The 23022-nt window shown below is 33.8% G+C and overlaps 1 protein-coding gene across 2 annotated transcripts in view; it reads left to right on the forward strand.

Annotated features, from left to right (window-relative positions):
* LOC136028015 (cleavage and polyadenylation specificity factor subunit 5-like) overlaps positions 1 to 23022 on the forward strand; it is a 184880-nt gene that overhangs the window by 45878 nt on the left and 115980 nt on the right. For both annotated transcript variants that reach the window (XM_065705568.1, XM_065705567.1), the window contains exon 4: positions 9347 to 9512. In XM_065705568.1, coding sequence (XP_065561640.1) covers positions 9347 to 9512 — 166 coding nt within the window. The remainder of the gene's footprint in view (positions 1 to 9346; positions 9513 to 23022) is intronic.

Genomic DNA, 23022 nt, shown 5'->3' on the forward strand with positions numbered 1-23022 from the left:
TTCATTCTTCTTATCTCCTTTGTCACTAATAAGGTGACCACGTTTCTTTCATGTTCCCTTTGCTATCTTCAAATTTATGATTATAAAAATTTGAAATTGCATTTTTTCAATTTTATTCACTAGATTCTTCTGAGTTTTAAATAGGTCAAAAGCTTCATCGCTCTGATCATCTAAATATCTCATATAACCTGATTCTCAATACTATTTCGTAAATTATTTACATCGACATCCATGGATTTCGTGGAACAAGTTTTTTGGACTTTATAGTCTGTAGGGGGCATGCTCTTTCATAAACAGGCAATATGGCTGACATAAGGCTATCTAATGCCCTTGAAGGGCATTCTTTTTCGTCAAAAACAGGACGCCAATCAATAATGCTATACTCTTCTGCAAGTTTTTGTAGATTTTCTTTTTTCATTAGTCTAGTTGTAACCTTATTCTTTCGCAATTTTTCTCCGAGTGATTAATTGTAGCTATTAATGGAAGATGGTCAGATCCAGGGCAAACTTCCACATCGGCAAAGCTCCTGCGAAGGTCACTTGATTGAACAAAGATATTGTCGATCATGTTTCACTTTGTGAAGTTACTCTCGTTGGTACGCCCACGAGGGTTACAAATCCATCAAAATCACTACTGTTAATACTACTGCTAATACAACTACTATTAGTACTGCTACTATTACTAATACTACTTAAACTGCTAATTTACTGGTTCTATTAATACTATTACTATTGCTCCAACTACTACTTCTATTGCAGCTACTTGTAAGACTTAGAACATTAGCATTAAATTTGAAGAATATGAATATACATACAGGTTATCAAAAGGACATATCGACAAGTCATAGCAACGACTAATTGTGTTAAGTTGAGTGCTAATACTACTGCTATGCCTACTATTACAACTATACCTAAGGGTATGAACATGAAATTTTAGGGGGGATGGTAATCTGAACTAGGTATATTTGAAGACCACAGTACCTTTCCATGACGATAAATAGAAAGTTCCGATAGGGAAATCCTTTTGATAGACAGGGATAAATTTCACAAAAAAATAAACTAGATATTTCGGTAATATATGCAGTGACTGTCATCAGATGTAATACTAAAATCAAACAATTAAAAGCAATAATTTATATACAAAATAAAGTAACTACGTATTGTTTAATAACCTTATTTTTTTAAGCAAAACAGGAAGCGATTCTCTTTGACCTTGCTGGTTCCGGTTTGTTAGTATTACGTGAACTAACAATTGGACAGAGGGTTAATCGCATTGGGTGAAATGAACTTTGCTCTATTTGACTAAGAAATTATCATAAATTGATCTTAAACCAAATCCACCGGTATCTCTGTTTAAAACTATTTTCTTGGATAACATTTTCTTAATTTTAAAATTTTCTATTGAATATCATCAAATTTTCTATTGAAAAATTAACCATAAGTTAAAATAACGTAGAAATCTATTATGACTCTTATTGTTAACCAGTTGCGAATTTAGTGTTACAACCGTTAGATAATTAATACCCTCATGTCTGAAAGTTTATTTAATTTCTTCCTATTTCTAAAATAAAAAAATTAAATAAATAGGGATTGTTTGACCATTTTTGAGCCCTCTCTCTTCTTGCCATCCCCCAAAACATTCCTCAACCCCATCACTTGCAATGGCACACGTTAGTGTGCTATTAATAGGAATAGTATATTTTATACAGTCTCCTTTTTGGTTTTGAAAATCGAAATTTTTTATTGCCAAAGATTTTTTCTTTGTTTTAGAATTCTTTTTTTGTAGTAATGCTTGATTCCTTCCCGATGAGTCATTCCTTATACAATATTATTAAAGATTTACCTTATTTTTGATTTTAACATTAGCATTCTATTAGTTGTCCTTACCGTTGTAATTTCGTTGGAAAAGTAAAATAGCAAGAAAGGAGACAATACAAATTATGGAATTGTAAAAGCAGGATTTGTTATTTGGATTGAAGGGATTTGAGGTACGTATACATACACGTTTCTGATGATCACCTGGTTTGTGAATGTCTGATCATCTATTATTAGTCGGAATCATTTTTTTCCAACTTTTTTACTACTGATTTGGGATGAGTAGTCAGCGAAAATCAAAGATTCAGATTATTATGAATTTATCATTTATGAATTTTTAATTAAGGATTTATTATTAACTTTAAAATGAAATTTATTATTTTTATAAGTTTTAAATTTTATAAAATTTTTAAATTTTGTAAATTTTTATTAAAACTTATTTTTAAGAATTCATTATTAATTTACTATTATTAAGAATGTTATTAAGAAATTAATTTTGGGACAGTTGTGATACTGTCATGTTAAAGTAACTTGTATAATAGCTTCTTGTAACGACTTCTCTCCCCCACCCCACGCAATCTAGGAAAATTTGCTTCAGCATTGTCTCAGGAGGGCAATGAAAATTGGCCATAAACTTAAAAATGATAGCAATAAATCAAGTTGTTAACTCGGGGCTCAAGTCATAATCATCATGAAGTTTGCTTTATGAAGAAGGGCAATAACATTGTATGGGCATATCTTGAGATGAACCCAAACGAGTTTAGTCTCTGGAAAAAAAGGAAAGAAGAGAATATTGGTTTGATGTCACCCCAGCCCAGATTGGTCTTAGTTGATAACCTTAATAACGTTCCTATGAATATTGTGTCATGTGTAAATCGGATTAAAATCCATTGTCCTTCGTAACAATTACTGAAATATATTTTGATCTAGAATCTAAGTTTTTATGGCACTTGGTATTAACCAAGTATGTAGCAATACAACATATAGCAATCGCTAATTCTGTCGGTCTGTCTGTCTGTCGGTCCCGGCTTTGCTACTTTAGGCACTTCCAGGTAAGCTAGGACGATGAAATTTGGCAGGCGTATCAGGGACCGGACCAGATTAAATAAGAAATAGTCGTTTTTCCGATTTGACCTTCTGGAGGGGAGTGGGGGACCGGTTAAGAAAAAATAAAAAAATGAAGTATTTTTAACTTACGAACGGTTGATCAGATCGTAATGAAATTTGATGTTTGGAAAGATATCGTGTCTCAGAGCTCTTATTTTAAATCCCGACCGGATCTGGTGACATTGGGGAAAATTGGGGGGGGGGAACTACAATCATGGAAAACGCTTAGAGTGGAGGGATCGGGATGAAACTTGGTGGGAGAAATAAGCAGAAGTCTTAGATACATGATTGACATAATTGGAATGGATCCGCTCTATTTGGGTGAATTAGGGGGGGATAATTCTGAAAAATTAGAAAAAATTACGTATTTTTAACTTACGAAGGAGTGATGGGATATTCATGAAACTTCATATATAGAAGGACCTCGTAACTCAGATCTCTTATTTTAAATTCCAATCGGATCCAGCGTCATCGGGGGGGCAGTTGGGGGGAGGACCGGAAATCATAGAAAATACTTAAAGTGGAGAGATCAGGATGAAACTGGATGGGAAGAATAAAAACAAGTCTAAGATACGAGACTGATATAACCGGACCGGATCCGCTCTCTTTGGTGGAGTTGGGGGGGATGATTCGGAAAAATGAGGTATTTGTAACTTACGAAAGGGTGATCAGATCTTAATGAAGTTTGATATTTTTAAGGATCTCGTGCTTTAAAGCTCTTATTTTAAATTCCGACCTGATCCTGTGACATTGGGGGGAGCTGGAGGGGGAAACCGAAATTCTTGGAAAACGTGAACTTTGGTGTATTTTTATCTTACGAATAGGTGATCGGATCTTAATGAAACGTGATATATAGGAGTATCTTATTTCTCAGATGCTCCATTTTCGACTTGAATTGGATCCGGAGACATAGGGGATTGGAGGAGGGAAACAGAAATCTTGGAAAACGCTTAGAGAAAACTTGATGGGTAGAATCAGCACAAGTTCTAGATACGTTATTGATATAATTGGAATGGATCCGTTCTCTTTGGAGGAGCCGGGTGGTGTTAATTTGGAAAAATTAGAAAAATTGAGGCATGTTTAACTTAAGAATGGGTAACCGGATTTGAATGAAATTTGATATTTAGAAGGAATTCATGTCTCAGGGCTCTTATTTCAAATCCCGACTAGATCTGTTGACATTGGGGGTAGTTGGAGGGGGAAATCGGAAATCTTGGAAAACGGTTAGAGTGGAGGAATCGGGATGAAGCTTGGTGGATAGAATAAGCAAATGTTGTTAATACGTGATTCACGTAACCGTACTGAATTCGCTCTCTCTGGGGAGTTGGGGAAGGGGTTCAGTGCTTTGTCGAGTTTGGTGCTTCTGGACGGGCTAGGACGTTGAAAATTGGTAGGCGTGTCAGGGAGCTGCACAAATCGACTTGATAAAGTCGTTTTCCCAGATTCGACCATCTGGGAGGCTAAAGGGAGAGGAAAAACTAGAAAAAATGAGGTATATATAACTTACGAGCGGGTGATCGGATCTTAATGAAATTTGATATTTAGCAGGACATCATGACTCAGAGCTCTTATTTTAAATCCCGACCGACATTTCCCAGATTCGACCATCTGGGAGGCTAAAGGGAGAGGAAAAACTAGAAAAAATGAGGTATATATAACTTACGAGCGGGTGATCGGATCTTAATGAAATTTGATATTTAGCAGGGCATCATGACTCAGAGCTCTTATTTTAAATCCCGACCGACATAAGCCTCTAATTTTTCTTTTAAATTAAACCAATATGATTCTTAGAATTTTGTTAGAGCTCATACCATATGAGCACTTGGCTCTTTGCTCTTCTGGCCTCGTCACAAGTGCCATATAAGCTCTTAGCTCTTGTTATTGATAATAGATGAGATGGGGGAGCATAGAGTGTATGGGGGAGTATATTTTGCTCTTGTGTGCCCCATTTTTAGGATGATGTATCTTGCCTAAAACTAATAAATAATAGTATATACTACTACTAACAACTCACCGTAGCACCAAGCCGCCTGAGGCCAACACAGCTACGCATGCTCCTCCTCCATTCTAATCTATTTAAAGCATTCTCTCTATAACCTCCTAGGAAGTTCCCAATTCCCTTAAGTCTTTCTTTACGACATCCTCCCACCCCAACCGCGGACGACCTGCTTTCCGTTTAGCCCGAGACGGTTGGAGGGTTGCCAAAAAAGGATCTTGTTACTGCGTTGTGGATAGCCACATCTGGAAACTTTCGGGACTGAGCTTAAATCCCGCCTATTTCAAGGAAATGGCCAATGTGCTTACAGTTTGAGGCTCGATTTTTTAATAGTACTTAGCAAGAAAATAATTAGGATAATCATACAGCTTCGAGATTTGGAGAGTGATCCCACAATTTTAGTGACCTAAAGGGCTCTGTGGGGCCTATTTTACTCCCATTTTGAATGGTAGTGACCTGACCACTGCCTTTTTTAAGCTGCACTCATTTTTTTTTTGTACAAGTAGTATCTTTTCAAAATTAACATGTTACTAGGAACAAGCTCCGCGCTGTCATAGAAGATTTACTCAGTATACAGGTGGTTTAGGCGCGTATCTAAGAACCGTCTTACAAATAAGGGGTCTCGGTATGAAATTTTTTTCACAAGAAGAAGATTATATGTAACAATACATTGTTACTGCATTTGGCCTCTCCGCGATGACTAATTTAATGATTTAGTAGAAAAGGGTAGAGGAGTAGTTGGGTAAGAAAGTTGCGTGTTGTGACATTAAATCAAGGGGAGAAACTTAGTTGGCTAATAGGCCTATAAGTTATATTCGATTGATATGGATCGGTGAGGTTTCAGCCATTTTCTGTGTTTTTCCACCGCAAGGGGGGAACAGACCTGGTAGTCCCTCCGCCTAAAAGGGGAAAGTTACACAACACTAGTAAAATTTTAGAAACATTCTATAAAAATACAACACTTATTTGACAAAATAGATTATTTAACTTTTGTTATATGAAAAATTGCTGATCGAGACAGTAAGTATTAAGATAATGTGTTTGTATTTCTATATATATCTTTTAAATTTTCAAATGGTAGTAACATTTTGGCGTCACCTCACTAATATTCTTCAAATCTTGATATCAATTTACATCTAACACAGAAGAACCATAGGTTAATTTTCGTTTAATATTTCTTCTTTTTTCTTCAAAAACTAGTGAATCAAACAGTTCGTGGTAACGAACTGTAAGTATAGAGTGATGCGGTTCAATATTAAAAAAACAACAACAAAAAAACAGAGTTTTTGTAGCAATAGGTACATAAAAAGAATCGAATTGTGTGGTTTATTAAAAATATGTAAAACTCAACAAATTTAATGGTACCTGCCAAAAGTCCCAGGCCTGAGTTAAGTTGCCCAGTTTTGGAAAAAGAGGGGAAACACCCCCAAAACATCAAGTGACATTAACGAAAATCACTTTATCGGATTCAGCATACTAGAGAACCGTACTGTTGAGGTTTGAAGCTCCTATTTATAAAAATCTTGAATTTGCATTTTTTTTTCCAGAAGAAAGATCATGGTTACGTGTTTATATGTTTGTTGTTATTGTTTCCCCACTCATTTTAGTCGTGCACGGACCTAAGGGTGCTCATTGATTTGAGGGGTCACCTTTTGGTCCCCTTTTAAGTGACAAAAAAATTTTGAGGACAGCCAGCCCCCTTCGCACGCTAATTTTTCCCCAAAATCACCCGACCTAAATTTTAAAGCCATTTTGTTCAGCATAGTTAGAAAATCTAACAGCTGTTGAGGATGGCATAACACCCCGCATTCCCCGGGGGAAGGGTGTAAAAGTATGAACTTTGCCCATTGCTTAAATATAGTTTTGGTTATTAGGAAGTATACAGACGTTATAAGGGGAAGTTCTCTGGTTTGGTGGTCGGGAGTTTTATGTTAGAGGATCTTTCCTTGGAGGAATATCTCATGAGGGAAGGGGATTTTCCATGGAGGGGACAATTTAAAATTTGATCTGAAAAAAGGGTTTTTTCATCTGAAAGTAAGGAGCAACAATAAAACTTAAAACGAACAGAAATTATTACGTATATGATGGGGGTTACCCCCTCGTAAGTGCCTCGGTCTTTATGCAATTTTTTTAGCACTTCTAAAACAGCTAGTTATTCTAATTAATTGGCCTTTGTGATTCAGGGGTCATTCTTAAAGAATTTGAACAAAATTCGAACTTTAGCGTAAAAGGCGAGGTATTGACGAGGGGGCGACCCCCTCATATATGTAATTATTTCTGTTCGTTTTAAATTTTAATTTTGCTCCTTACTGTCAGATGAAAAAACTTGTTTTTTTTTTTTATTTAATAGAGGAAGCTATAAACTTCAGACCTGAACCAAAATAGGACTCATTGACAAATTGTACCTAAATGTAATAGTTTTATTTATATTTATATTGTTTTCCTGCTCTCCTAATGGCTAGATTAGGTATTTTTCCTATCTACTACCTTCTTCATAATGTGTCAAAACAAGTTTGACAAAACAGCAGGAATGGTTCATAATTTCCCCCCTCCCCCAGTTCGCGGGGGAGGAGAGGTAATCAATGTGTTGGAAGTCGCTTGTACGTATATGATTCTCCAGTATTTGAGAGTTCAATAGGTAGCTTTGAATAATAGTAAATGTTACGTTTTTATACGAAAGGTTGAATTGCACAGTGAAATCAAACAGTTCGTGGTAACGAACTTTAGTAAGGAGCGACCCGGCTTAATAGTAAACAAAACTTTAAAAAAACGGAATTTTGATACTAATAGATATATCAAAAGAATTGGATTTTTCTGCCGATTTTAAATATATAAGTTTTATCAAATTTAGTCTTACCCATAGAAAGTTACGAAACTAAGAAAATTTGCCTTATTTTGGGAAATAGGTGGTAACACCCCTTAAAGTCATAAAATCTTAACGAAAATCCCACCATCGCATTCAACGTATCAGAGAACCCTGCTTTAGAAGTTTCAAAACGTGGAATTTCGTATTTTTGCCAGAAGACTGATCACGGGTGCAAGTTTTTCTGTTTTAAAAAGTAGAGTTGAGAGAAAGAGTCAAACTTTAGCGTAAAGAGCGGGGCGTTGAGGAGGGAACAGCCCCTTTCATATACGGAGTAATTTCTGTTCGTTTTAAGTTTTAATGTCGCTCCTTACTTTCAGTTAAAAGAACTTGTTTTTATTTTATTTTATCGTTTAAAGGGATAAGGGAGAATTTACCTGGTCTCGATTACAATCCTTGGAAAACCTTGATTTCCTAAAATCGGGTACACCCCGACGTACTCCAAAAAGTTTTCCAGGATAAAAAAAAATCTGCTCAAGAATAGATCAGAGATTGTGAGTAGAAAAGTTTTAGTGATGGCCGAAATGTCATCAGGGAATCTTTTTTGGCTTTTCCCAGGACAAAAACCTGCTGTTTGCTTATCTAGTCGCATAATGAAACGTCAATGCCACACAACAAAGAAGTTTACCATCTGTATTGATTTGTGACTAGTTAATGACTGGTGTACCATCTTTAGTTATTTTTTATTTACCATTTTACCATCTTTACCATGATGTTTACCATATTTAGTGATTTTTGACTAGTTTAATGACTAGTTACCATCGTTAGTAATCTTTATTTTTACCATCTTCTTCATGTAGTTAACCATTTCTAGTGATTTACGACTAGTTAATGACTAGTTTACCATCTTTAGTGATCTTTAGTTTACCATCTTTACCATGAAGTTTGCCATCTTTAGTGATTTATAACTAGTTTAATGACTAGTTTACTATCTTTATTGATCTTTAGTTCACCATCTTTACCATGAAGTTTACCACCTTTAGTGATTTGCGAATAGTTTAATGACTCGTTTACCATCTTAGGGGATTTTTAACTAGTTGATGACTAGTTTACTATCTTTAGTTTAACATCTTTACCATGCAGTTTACCTTCTTCAGTGGTTTATGACTAGTTTGAAGGGTTTTTTTCCCAGTTAAGTTTTCAGTTGCGATTTATAATTATTTTAGTTTTTTTTTTTACCACCTAGTGGGAACATTCTTGACACTGGTTATATGTGGTTTTGAAATCAGTAAGTAGACGGAATGCGAAAAAGACAAAATATGTTGCTTTGTCAGCGCTTTAATGGTTTTTCTGTTTAGTGTAGTGATTTTTGCAAGATCTCTTCTGGTATTTTTTTTTCTCGAGCTTATTGTCATCACGAAATACAATTGTTACATTGTGGATAATATAAGAAGAATACTCAATGTATTTAATAATAATATTTTATATTAATATCTATAGTAATACTATTAATACTAATTTTAACTTGATTATTGTTAGTCATGTAAATAATAGTACTAATAAATTAATAAATAATACTTAATAGCAATAAGATATACAAAATATAATAAGGGACTGCTGTTTTAGACGCTGGGACGACAAGACGGTGTTGCCAATGAATGGATCGTTGAAGATACCCTTGGGAACTGGTGGAGACCCAATTTTGAGCCGCCTCAATACCCTTATGTTCCTCCTCATATTACGAAGCCCAAAGAGCATAAGAAATTATTTCTGGTCCAACTCCCAGAAAAAGGTAAGTCAGTTGTTTTTATGGCAAGATATATGCCAAAAAGTGAATCTCGCGGCACCGTATAACTGCAGGAAATCTGGATCTAGACAGTCTGAGACCAGAACAGTTTTGTTTTTATAATCGTGAGGTTTCTGATGTCTATCGTGTTGAATGTATCGGTGTGCGGATATAACCGAAAGCAACCTTCCAGGCTGAGGATGTTTGGCTACAGAAAACAAAATAAATTTTAAATAAAGCAGGAATTAAAGGTAAGAGTCACCTTCTCAAGTGATGCGTGTAAAATCATCCCTGATGCAAGCCCTATGCAAGCTAACAGGGAGGCAGTTGAAATTAAGAAGAACACCCACCATAAAGTTGCCCTTACAGTAATAATAATAATAATAATAATTAATAATAATAATTTATTTCTTACCCGCAAAAACACTATAAAAGTATTAAAATGTGGAGTAAAAACAATGAAATACACACACAAAATGCAAAACATACAAAAAACGAAAAATAAAGACTATAGAAATTTTTCTTTTACATTAAATAAACACAAAAACTTAAACCAACACACACACACACATACAAAAAAGAATTATAGAGAAATAAAAAAACAACATTAAATACAAACAAGAAATGAAATTTAAAAAAAAGTCAACCAACGAATGACAACTATAGAAAAAATTTTACAAGATGATTATGTGGAGAAAGCACATCAAGAGCAGTATCTGCTCTTGTATGAGTTTATAAGAATGCTATATATACCTATTTTAGTCTCATTTATTGCGCTCTTGGTAATTCTGATTTTTCTTATTGTTCACATGTCGAAACCTAATGACATTTTCTGCACTTCAAAACCTGCAAAGAAATTAGTACTCGAAAAAACTTTTTACACAAAAATTCTCAATGAAACTTCGATCTTCCATTCAACATCGGCGTTTATTATTCTGTCTACTTTTTGCTTCAGTTTTGTTTTGAGGATTGTCTTTTTATCTTTTTTCGTGGAATTTTATGTATTTTTATGATCTTGAACCCGAGGACGGCAGAGGAGAGGTCTCTACCGATCTGTTTGTATTTAATTTTTTTTTGTTCGCCCAGAATTATCTGGAGTTTATTTTCTTTGTCCTACATTTTCTCGCATTGCCAGTGTGGTCTCACAAATGACTTATTAAAGAACTATAAATTTAGAAAAAAAGTAATACATTGGGTGGAATTATTTTTTTTATTTTTTGGACGACAAAACCATTTTCTTAGAGAGTTTTGGCTTCTTCAGCAGTTAATAAAAGAAGGAAACCACAAGTTACCCTTAGTTTATTCGATGTTGTGAAATTGAATCAAACGATCGTGATGTATTGCGCGCTATCTATGATTTCTGAGAAAATCAACTGATCCTGTAGATGGCAATATCGATAAGATGAATTTGAGTTGAAATTCTTACGTAGTTCAGACTTTAGTGTGCTTTCACATTACTTTGTAGACCCGTGATTCCCAACGTGTGGCACATGCCCCACTGGTGGGGCATGACAATATTTTGATAGATCATGGGGAGGACGTATACCTTTCGGCTGACTTTACTTTAGAGCCTTTATTTAAAAAAATACGTACATTTTTTATGTGAATGGTGTCACAAACTTATTTAAAGAGCACAAAAAACATGAAACTGTTGTAATGAGTTACACATTGTACAAAAGGGGCGTGGGTGTAACAGAACCCATGTAAATGAGTTTCTGTGCATCTCAACCCCATTTGTCTGAATCCTCATGCAACTGAGCCCCCGGTTAACTGGACCCATGTGTAACTCAACCCTAATTAACTGAGCCCTCGTGCAACTAGACTCCCTGTTCAATTCAATTCTATTTTACTGAAACCTCGTGTCACTGGATCCACGTTTTCCTGGGCCCCGTGTAATTCAACCCCATTTTATTGAATTCTCGTTTGACTGAATACAACAAAACCCCGTTTAACTCAACTCTCATTCAATTGGAACCCGTTCAAATTGACCTTATTTTGGCTTTATCCTTATGTTGCCATGGAACCCAACGGAAACCATGTAACTGAGTTTCTGTGCATCTCAACTCCATTTGGCTGAATCCTCGTGAAACTGAACCCCCGGTTAACTGGACCCACGTGTAACTCAACCCTGTTTAACTGAGCCCTCGTGCAACTAGACCCACTGTACAATTCAACTCTATTTTACTGAACCCTCGTGTCACTGAACCCACGTTTTCCTGGGCCCCGTGCAACTCAACCCTATTTTACTGAATTCTCGTTTGACTGAATAAAACAAAGCCCCATTTAACTCAACTCCGCTCGACTAGAACCCCGTTTAAATTGACCCTCTTTTGGCTTTATCCTTATGCAGCTTACCCATATTTAAATTAAGCCTTGTTTCACTGAATTTAACCCAAGGCCTAAGAATAAATTTGAACTAGTACTGATTAGATGCTCAAAATGTTCTTCCTCCCATTTCGTTTTGAGCCTATTTAGGCAAGCTAAACGAACTTGGAACATAGACAAAGAACCGGCAGAGCCACGATTGCAGCTAATTTCCGTCACTTGCAACGAATGAAAACGTTTCTCTTTCAAGATCCTGCTTGCATGCATCTTTTTTCGAATTTCAAAGTTAATAATTACTCCGTTTAAGTAGGGTTTTACAGAGTTTCCATTTAAATTACCCGATTTTGATTTCTTTCCGCGCACTTTGTCAGATAGTATAATTGTCTTTTTATTACGCGAATTGGGAGGATCGTTGAATTTGGGCCCCAGCTCTAAGATTAAAAATAGCTTATACTCTGGCCGGAGTTAAATTTTAATAGGATTTAGTCTCTAGTCTAGGAATACACAAAAGTTAGAAGGAAAAAAAAAAGAAAAAAAGGGAGGTATTGGGAGAATCCAAAGCTTTACAGGTTCAAAAATTTCTTTCGAAGAAATTTATAAAGAATATTATAGGGTAACGCTTATTATTTTTGAAAGCAGGTTGGAATAGTGAATCCATCAGCTTTTCATTTGGAAATATCGGTTGAATTATGTTATGTAACATAAAATTTGTCACCAGTTAATGCACACCTTTATGGGGTGAGGGAAATTAAAGGCTAATTTCGAGAGCCTCAGACGGTTACCCATTTCAGTGTCCCTACAATGATCCTGTGATCGGCTTGTGCGAGGGAAAGAGAAAAAGAAGACAAATTTGGATATCTTTTAAAAAAGATACCCGTATCTTTTAAAAGAAGACACATATTCGGGTAAAGCACTTTTTAGTAGTTCTTAAGAATTTGTTTAGTAACTACGAGGGATATCTTTTTGAGTAAAGTCTTTTTGAATATGATTACACAAGGAAAGATTATTTAAAAAAAGTAAGTTTATTTTCAGAGATTACACACTTTACTCTATTTAACGGCAGAGTTGCCAAGTTGGTTCAAACACTCATACTTCTCAAACTAATTTTGAAGTAACCTCTTTATAAAGACTTGCCGCCGCCTCCGATAACCAAGAATTCACTGCCGTTTTTACATTGCCGTCATCATTATATCGGTTGCCAGTGTTGCTTGAGGTGGAAAAACTGATGATAATCGCTTGCCACAAGATCAGGACTGTTGGGTGGGTGGTCTAAAACTTTCCAGCCAAAACTGTCCAATAAATCGTGCGTCTGGTCTGTGGTGTGAGGTCTTGCATTGTCACGAAGAAAGACAATTCCCTTTGTCAGAATGGCAAGTTTTTTTTTTTTTTTTTTTTTTTTTTTTTTTTTTTTTTTTTTTTTTTTTTTTTTTTTTTTTTTTTTTTTTTTTTTGTTTTTTTTTTATTGCTCCATGGAGCTTTCTGAGAATTTGGCAGTATCCTTCTGCACTGATAGTGGTTTCTCTTTGCATTAAGCTGACCTATTGCAAAACAACGACGCCATGACCTTGCGTAGGGACAGAGTCTGTTTGACCTTCAAGCAGGCCTTCCCGCACACCATGCTTATTCCAAACACCATGCTTATTCCACCATGCACACCATGCTTATTCCAAAACATCGACGCCATGATTTTGCGCAGGGACAGAGTCTGTTTGGCCTTCAACTTTACAGGAGAGTGTGTGTGTTTCAATTCCATGTTTTATTGCCTCGATTTGGGCGTTGTATGCGAAACCTGTATTTCTTCTCCAGTTCAACCGGTTGCCACCGATGACGAAGACGTAAAAACGGCAGTGACCTCTTGGTTATCAGAACAGGCGGCAAGTTATTATGAAGAGGCTACTAAAAAATTGTTTGAGAGGTATGATCAGTGTTTGAAAAAACTTGGTAACTATGCAAAAAATAGTGTAAAACGTGTACTTTCTAAAATTTGCGTTTTTGAAATAATCTGTCGTTGTGTACTCATGTTCAAACAGACCTTACTTAAAAAACACCCATCATAATTTTAATGTCGAAACGAAAATAAATAGTTTCTATCATTAACGAACCAGCTTTGACATTCGGATGAATTTTTTGCACTTGATAGTTTTTTTCAAAACTTCCATGGTGATTTCAGTGGTAAAAATTTTATAGTTTCAATCCTTTACACTCCAGAATTGACACTGAAGTTAAATTTTGGTACCATAAGTCTTTTTATAATGGTCTTTTCATGAGGTTATTATAAAAAGCGTGTAAATAAGAATGTTGGGTTTCAACATTGAAAAACCCTCTACGATATTCTAGTACCCAAACAGTGCTGGTGAAATAAAAGAAAGAAGAGAGACTTATTAATGTTTTTGGCCCTATTTGAAAGTTCCCAGAATTTTTTTTCAGAAATAAACTTTTACTATTAATTTAAATAATAGTTATCATTCCTGAATCAGCATTAACGGAAAGTTTTCAACCGCCTTCGGGCTCTGGACATGAAAAGCTCTGAATAAGGTTGAATGAGGGCTGAGTTGCTCGAGGATTAGGTTTACGTGGTTTAGTTGCTCGAGCGCTCAATTAAATATATTTTGAGTTGCATGAGGGTTCAGTTGCACGAAGGTTCAGTTAAACGGGGGCTGAGCTTAATGAGAGTTCAGTTAAATGGGGTTGAGCACGGGGGCTGAGTTGCATGAAGATTCATTTGCAAATGAGTTCATTTGTAAGGGGGCTAAGTTACACGGAAGTTCAGGAACCCGGGGGTCCATTTTGCACCTGGGTGAGATGTACGAAAGTTTAGTTTCAAAAGGCTCAGTTACACGAGGGTTCAATTGCACTGGAAACTGTAAAAAGTTTTGTGTTCAGAAATTATTTTCATTAAAATAAAAAAACATAGATGTCGACGTAAACATAAGTTAAAGATCTTTTGAACTTCCTTGAGGTGAATACGCCTGAATTTCAAAACCACGAGGGGAGGGATCAAAATTTTAGAAGTATCTTGGTGGGGCATGGCCCGAAATAGTTTGGAACCACTGTTGTAGAACCTTTCGCACTAGCAAAAATTAATACTTTTTGCTGCATTTTATAACCTTACAGAGAAAATTCTGCCTGTGACGTCGGTAGTGTGAAGTGCACAGTGGTGGTTCTGAACTATCGCGAAATCTTGAATAGCCTCCCCCCATCTCCATGTCTGACACAAAAGTTTCAGTCAACATTTTAACGATTTTTCATTTATTAACAAAATTATTTGCAGTTTATTAATAAATTAATAATTTATTTTTAATTTACTATTTAATTTATTTAATTATTATTAGTTATTTTAATTTAATTATTTTAATCATTAACATTCAATACTTTTTTTTATTTATTCAGTATTTTAATTTGCTAACTGCACCCTCTACCTTATCTAAATAAAAATAAAAATTTTAATTCTAAAATGATTTTAACCAATGGATTACTTATTTGAAATTTTTTCCCCCGAAAATTTCTGAGCACGGGGCAAGTGTTCCCTCTGCCCCTCCTCTAACACTACCTTTGGAAGTTCACTCAAGCTCTAAATAAAATTTAACGTAGCGTGAGTTTATTTTCTGTTACGGAAAGTCAGCACTCTAGCAATAAAATGGAATTTCTGAATGAGTTGCTAAACAATTCGGAAAATGACTTAGTAGACCTTTTCAGTAGTATAAACATAGGTATTCCCATGCTTGCTTCGTTAGCTTAATTGAATTAGCACAAAATTTGCATAACCGGTTTTCCTAGCAACCAGATCCGATGACCTACATACAAGAGATACATCATTAGCACAATCCAGCCGGCATCTCATTTACATATACCTGTCCGGGCATGATTAAAAAGGTAAAGCAAACCGTTTCATATCATTTCGAATTGGACTAATAGAATTTATGATATAAAATTGAACTTTACTTGACAGAATCTATATCTTATACATAGTGTAACTGCTTTTATCATCATATTCATGGGAATGAGTGCTTATTTCAGAACCTCTTTTAGAGAGAACTTATTATCTTCTGTGTCCCAACCTCGAAGGAGGGTAATGCCCCTCCCGCTATTCCCCTTTTTTTGTACTTATTGTTTTTTTTTTACATTTATTTTTTGAACTTAAGTTTTTATTGCTTGGAACTTTTTTCAACTTCTCTTTTCATGTCTTAAAATGACATAAACTATGCTTGAAACAAAAAAAAGTCACTTGTGATATTTTTGAAAGACAAAATGAAGATTATATAGATTTGCTAGTCGTAATTTTCCTATTAGAAAAATAATGTTTGTAGTAACATTTTTTTTCGACTTTTTTCTGGGGTATGCATAAAGTCGAAATTAATAAAGTTTTATGTATTTTAAGCCATGATACGACATCCCTATGAGGGAAATGATATAATAAAGCCTAATGAAAATATGGCCTAGCATCGGGGATATGCATAAAGCTGAAATTAATAAAGTCGTATACATTTTAGGCGATGATACAACTGCTCTGGGAGGGAAATGATCCTATAAAGTTTTTGAAAAGTACTGCTTAGCCTTTTGAAAAGTATCGCTTAGCCTTTTGAAAAGTATTGCATAGGATTGGAGATATACATAAAGTCAAAATTAATAAAGTTGTATATGTTTTGAGCGATGATACGACAACCCTATGAGCGAAATGATACCTTAAAGCCTTTTGAAAAATATTGCTTAGTATTGGGATATGCATAAACTAGAAATAAATAAAGTCGTAAATGTCGTAAGCGATGATACAACACCCCATATGAGGGAAATGATAGAATAAAGCCCATTGAAAAGTATTGCTCAGCTTTGGGGTAAAAAATACATCCTAAAAGATCACAAATTCTTCTTACAAAATACAAAACACAGCTTACAAAACAAAAAATAATTATTACAAAACAAAAATACATCCTAAGACATTATAAATTCGTATTACAAAACAAAAAAAATACTTATTGCGAAACAAAAGTAATTCTTACAAAATAAAAATACATCCTAGACAATCACAAACTAAAACCCAAGTTTCTTAAATGATTTAATATTTTGGTAAAATCAGATGTATATTTATCGTGTTATTTCTGAAATCTGAGACCCACTTTTCGTTAATGCTGAAGTATTTTTTAATAAGAAAAAAGATATATTTTAGCCGTATGTGTTGCTTTTACATTAAAGCTAAACCCAAAGTTTCTCAAATGATCAAATATTGTTAAAAAATCAGATATAATTTAACCATACGCTTCGTTATCTATCCCACCTAAAACCCAAGTTTCTTAAATGCTCGAATATTTTTAATAAAATAAGTTGCATTTGAACCGTGTGTGTTTATATTTCTGAAAATTATAAACCAAGTTTCTTAAATGCTCAAATATTTTTAATAAAATAAGATGTTTTATAACCGTTTGCGTTTTTTAAAATGAATACTAGAACCCATAGTTTCTTAAATGATCAAATATTATTCATAGAATCTGATGTATTTTAACCATGTGCAGTCTTATTTATGAAAGCTAAAACCCAAGTTTCTTAAATGATCAAATATGCTTAATTAAATCTGATGTACTTTAACCGTATGTGTTTTTTTTACGCAAAATAAAAACTTAGTTTCTTAAATAATCAAATATTTCTAATATAAACAAATATTTTCGATAAAACAAATGTGCTTTAACCATATGCGTCCTTATATTTCAAAACTAAAACCCAAGAATCATAAATTACCAAACATTTATAATAAAATCAGATGTATTTTAATCATGTTTTTTTTATTTATGAAGTCAAAAATTCAAGTTTGTTAAATACTGAAATATGTTTAATAAAAAAGATGTATTTTAACCGTTTGCGTTGCTTTTACGTGAAAACTGAACCCCAAGTTTGTCAAATGATCAAATATTATTAATAAAATCAGATGTATCTTAGCCATTTGTATCCTTATTTGTCAAAACTAAACCCAACATTTCTTAAATACTCAAATATTATTAAGAAAATAAGATGTATTTTAATCGCGTGTGTTCATTTTTCTGAAATCTAAAAACCAAGTTTCTTAAATGCTTAGATATTTTTAGTAAAATAATATGTATTTTATCCGTTTGGATTTTTTAAATGAAAACTAGAACCCATAGTTTCTTAAATTATCAAATATTTTTAATAAAATCTGTTGTATTTTAACTATGTGCGTTCTTTTGTCTAAAAACTAAAACCCAAGTTTCTTAAATTTTCAAAATTCCTAATAAAGTCACATGTATTTTAACCATATGTGTTGATTTTTTATCCGCTTTCATTTTTTAAAATGAAAAGAACCCATACTTTCTTAAATTATCAAATATTTTTAATAAAATCAGATGTTTTTTAACCATGTGCGTTCTTATTTCTGAAAACTAAAACCCAGGTTTCTTAAATGCTCAAAATTTTTAATAAAGTGAGATGCATTTTAACCATATGTGTTGCTTTTTATGAAAACTAAAACCCTAGTTTCTGAAATATTCAAACATTTTTAATAAAGTAAGATGTATTTTAACCATATACATTCCTTTTTATAAAAAAACTAAAATTGAAGTTTTTTTAAATGATCAAATATTATCAATAAAATTAGATCCATTTTGACCGTGTGAGCTCTTTTTTCTTATGAAATTTAAGGCCCAAGTTCCTTAATGCTCAAATGTTTTTAATAAATTAAGATATATTTTAACCCTGTGTGTTCCTTTAAAAAAAACTTGAACCCAAGTTTCTTGAATGATCAAATATTACCAATAATATCAGATGTATTTTAATTGTTTGCGCTCTCTTTTATGAAAACTGAGTTTCTTAAATTTATCAAATATTATTAACAAATCAGATATATTTTGAACGTGTTTGGAATTATTTCTGAAAACTAAAGCCAAAGTTTCTTAAATGATTAAATATTATTAATGAAAAATCAGATGTATTTTATCCGTGTGTATTCTTATATCAAAACTAAAACGCAGGTCTCTTAAATGCTCAAATGTTTTTAATAAAATAAAGATGTATTTTAGCCTTGTGCATTCTTAAAAAAAATTAAAACCCAGTTTTTTAAGTGATCAAATATTGTTAATGAAATCAGTTGTATTTTTTAACATGTGTATTTCTATTTCTGAAAACTAAACCCCAAGTTTCTTAAACGCTCAACTATTTTTAATAAAATAAGAATATTTTAATCGTTTGCATTCATTTTCATGAAAACTAAAAACCAAATTTTTTCAGCGATCAAATATCAATAATACAGTAATATGTATTTTAACCGTGTCTTTTTCTATTTCTGAAAACTAAACCCCAATTTTCTTAAATGCTCAAATATTTTTAATAAAATAAGATGTATTTCAACCGTTTGTGTTTTTTTAAGTGAATACTAGATCCTTAGTTTCTTAAACGGTCAAATATTAATAATAATATTTGATGTATTTCAACCATGTGTGTTCTTATTTCTGAAAACTAAAACCCAAATTTCTTAAATTGTCAAATATTTTTAATAAAATCTGATTTATTGTAACTGTATGCGTTGCTTTTTACGAAAACTAAAACCTTAGTTTCTTAAATGACCAAATATTTTGAATAAAAGCAATTGTACTTTAACCATAACTTCCTTATTTTAACTTCCTTATTTTTCAGAACTGCTTTACAAAAGGTTTTATTATATCATTTCACTCATAGGCCGGTCGTTTCATCGCTTAATATGTATAAAACCTTAATAATTTCGACTTTTTGCATATCGCCAATACTAAGCAATGATTTTCAATAGGTTTTATTCTACCATTTTCATATACGACTTCATAAATTTGGACTCTTTGTCTATCCCCAATACTAAGCAATACTTTTCAAAAGGCCTTATTCTATCATTTTCCTCGGAGGTCTGTCATATCATTGCTTAAAATATATACGGCTTTATTATTTTTGACTTTATGCATACCCCAATACTTAACAGTATTTTGCAAAAGGCTTTTATTCTATCATTTCCCTCATAGCTCTGTCGTATCATCGCTTAAAATGTTTACGACCTTAATAATTTTGACTTTCATCATACCCCAATACTAAGCAATACTTTTAAAAATGTTTTATTGAATGATTTCCCTTATAGGGCTGTCGTACAATCGTTTAAAATATATGTTACTTTATTAATTTCGACTTTATGCATATCCCAATACTAAGCAATACTTTTCAAAAAGCTTTATTCTATTATTTTTCTCATATGGGTGTTGCGTCATCGCTTAAAATATATATGAGATTATTAATTTCGACTTTATGCATACATCAATACGAAACTCTAATTTTCAAAAGGCTTGATTGTATCATTTTCTTCATAGGGCTATCGTATCCTTCTCTTAAAAAACATAAATAAAATTATACCTAATTAATTTCGACTCTATGCATATCGCCAATACTAAGCAATGATTTTCAATAGGCTTTGTTCTACCATTTTCCTCATGGGGCTGTCGTATCATCGCTTAAAATATATACGACTTTGTTAATTTCGGTCTTATGCATTCCCCAATACTAAACAATACTTTTTCAAAAGGCTTCATCGTATTATTTCCCCCATAGGCCTGTCGTATCATTGCTTAAAATATTTGCGATTTTATTAATTTTGAGTTTATGCATACCCCAATACTAAGTACGACTTTTCAATAGGTTTTATTGTATCATCGAAGTTAAAAAATTGAAGTTAAAAAAAGCAAGCACAAAGGAGGGGGGAAGTTGGGGGAGGGGAATTCGGTTACTCGGAGGCTTAAACATGGAAGATCGCAAGCTCCCTCTTAAAGAAGCGTTGATATAAGTACTCATTTCCATGAATATAATGATGCAATCGGTTACACTATTCATATGATATATATGCTGTCGAGTTCAAGCACTATAGCATATTTTCTATTATTCCAATTTGAAATCAAATGAAACGGTTTGCTTTATCTTGTTAGTTAGGCCCAGACAGGTATGTGTAAATGAAATGCCGGTTGGATTGTGCCAATGATGAATGTTTTGTATGTAGGTCATCGGATCTGGTTGCTAGATAAACTGGCTACGCAAGTTTGGTTCTAATTCGATTATGCTAATGAGGTAAGCGTGAGAGTGCCTATTGTTATGCTACTCTTTTCGCTAATTTTTTTTCACACGTGATTAGAGGTTGAATCCGTATCTCCGTGTTATATTTCTGATTTTTGCATCGTTTGCTTGTGATTCTTATGATGATTTTAGACGACTGATTTTGATGGTTTTGTAGGCTTTTACATTAACTTAGAGTGAAAGGACTTGTGCAATTGTGGCTATTCTTAACGCAAGTGTTTATTTTGTGATCTACAATAGACTGATATCGGAAGTAGTATCCCTCCAACAGGGACAAGCGGGGCACTTTCCTGAACTGGTATCTGAAAATTCCACGAATGTCAAAAATGATGCATTGCCTGGTACAGCGTAATCATTCATGTTCTTGGTGAAACAATTCAATAGATGCAAGTGGGCCCCTGTCCTGATTTCTGAGAATATCTTGGTATGTTTCCTAGAATTTCAAGAATGATGGCTTATCTGGTATTGCTTAATCATTCATGTTGTCAGTGAAAGAATAAAATACGTTCTGTGACAGCCCTTACATCTGGTCCTTTGAAATAACAACTGAGCCAACAATATTATTAGCTTCTCAGCAGTTCTCCATATATTTTACGAAATTTATGTCTAATGTAGGAATCGAACGTGAGATTCCATTATTTCTTGTGGTAAAAGAACGACATGCTACTCAACTGAGCTCACCTCGAGAGTAAATCACAATTTCCATTAACTCATTATTATTGTTTTCTTTAGTATTCGTCTGAAATGATGTCAGTTTAAGACATTTAAAAAATTCCATCTCCCAAAAATTTAAAAATTCTACTCTCCAAAAAATTCTGATCCCCAGAAAATTCTGCGTTCCAAAATAATTCTCAGTCCAAAAAATTCTAAGTTCTGAAATAATTCCATGTCCCACGACGTAAATAAAACTTAAAGTTTAAAAGATGTTGGGGTGGTAGGGGGTATGGGGCCCTGGATGGGAACGGGGGGGGTCTGGAGGAGAATATGAGGACCCAAACTCATGCTCAGGTCACAGTAATGGAAAATCGCTGTGCTCAGAGCATTTCGTTACAAAAATGATACCTGCCCGGTTGAAGTCATTACCATTTTTAAGTTTCATTAACCATTGAAAGAATATGTTTGTCCAGCAAGTATATCTCAAATTACCATGGTATGCATATTCTCAGAATGATGCCAGAAAAGGTGTCCGGGAACAAATCACTGATTGCAGTTCCCATATATCCAACTCCAATTGAGAGATCGATTGAGCAGTTAACTTGTAACACTATTGTGACGCTTAACATCAGTTGGCCAGCGTCTCAGAAACAATACATTGATTGCTGAGAATATATTTCTAAAAACATAATATTATTAATTACTTGTTAGCTCACCTCAGTAACGTATTGTTCTTTTACCATTGGAAATAATTGGTTTCACGTTCGATTCCTACATCAGACATAAATTTCTTGAAATCTGTGGAAAACTGCTTAGAAGCTAAAAATGTTATTGGCTCAGTTGTTGTTTCAAAGGACCAACTTTGAGGGCTATCACAAAACATACTGTATTGTTTCACCGACTACATCAATGATTACGCAATACCAGAATAGGCATCATTCTTTAAATTCTTGGAAACATGCCAAGAATTGTCGGAATTCAGGATATGGGCCCGCTTGTATTCATCGTATTGTTTTACCGAGAACATAAATGATTACACAATACCAGATAATGCACCATTCTTGGAATTCGCGAATTTTTTGGAAACTGGTTCGGGATAGGCCCCCGCTTGTAGCTGTTAAAGAGATACTACTGTCGGACTGACCGTTGTTCCAACAGTAAGCTGTACAAAAAGTTTAATTCATTCTCACTTTTTAGGTCTATAGTTAGAGAAAGGCCGAGATGGCTAGGGCATGTTCTTTGGATGAAGAATGACAGATTGCCAAAGATCATCTTTTAGCTGTTTAACTTAATAGCACTTAATAGTACTTTTTGAATTGTGACTCTACCAATCGATAATCCAAGGGTGTGAGCAGTATAATTAATCTAGTCCAAAATCGAGTAAAATAGATTTAACCTAATTTTTTTTTATGTCTGAAGTACATGTGATATCTTAACCAAAGCCAAACGAAAGAAA

Source organism: Artemia franciscana, chromosome 6 (assembly GCF_032884065.1).
Source record: "Artemia franciscana chromosome 6, ASM3288406v1, whole genome shotgun sequence".
NCBI classification, from domain to species: Eukaryota; Metazoa; Arthropoda; class Branchiopoda; order Anostraca; family Artemiidae; genus Artemia; species Artemia franciscana.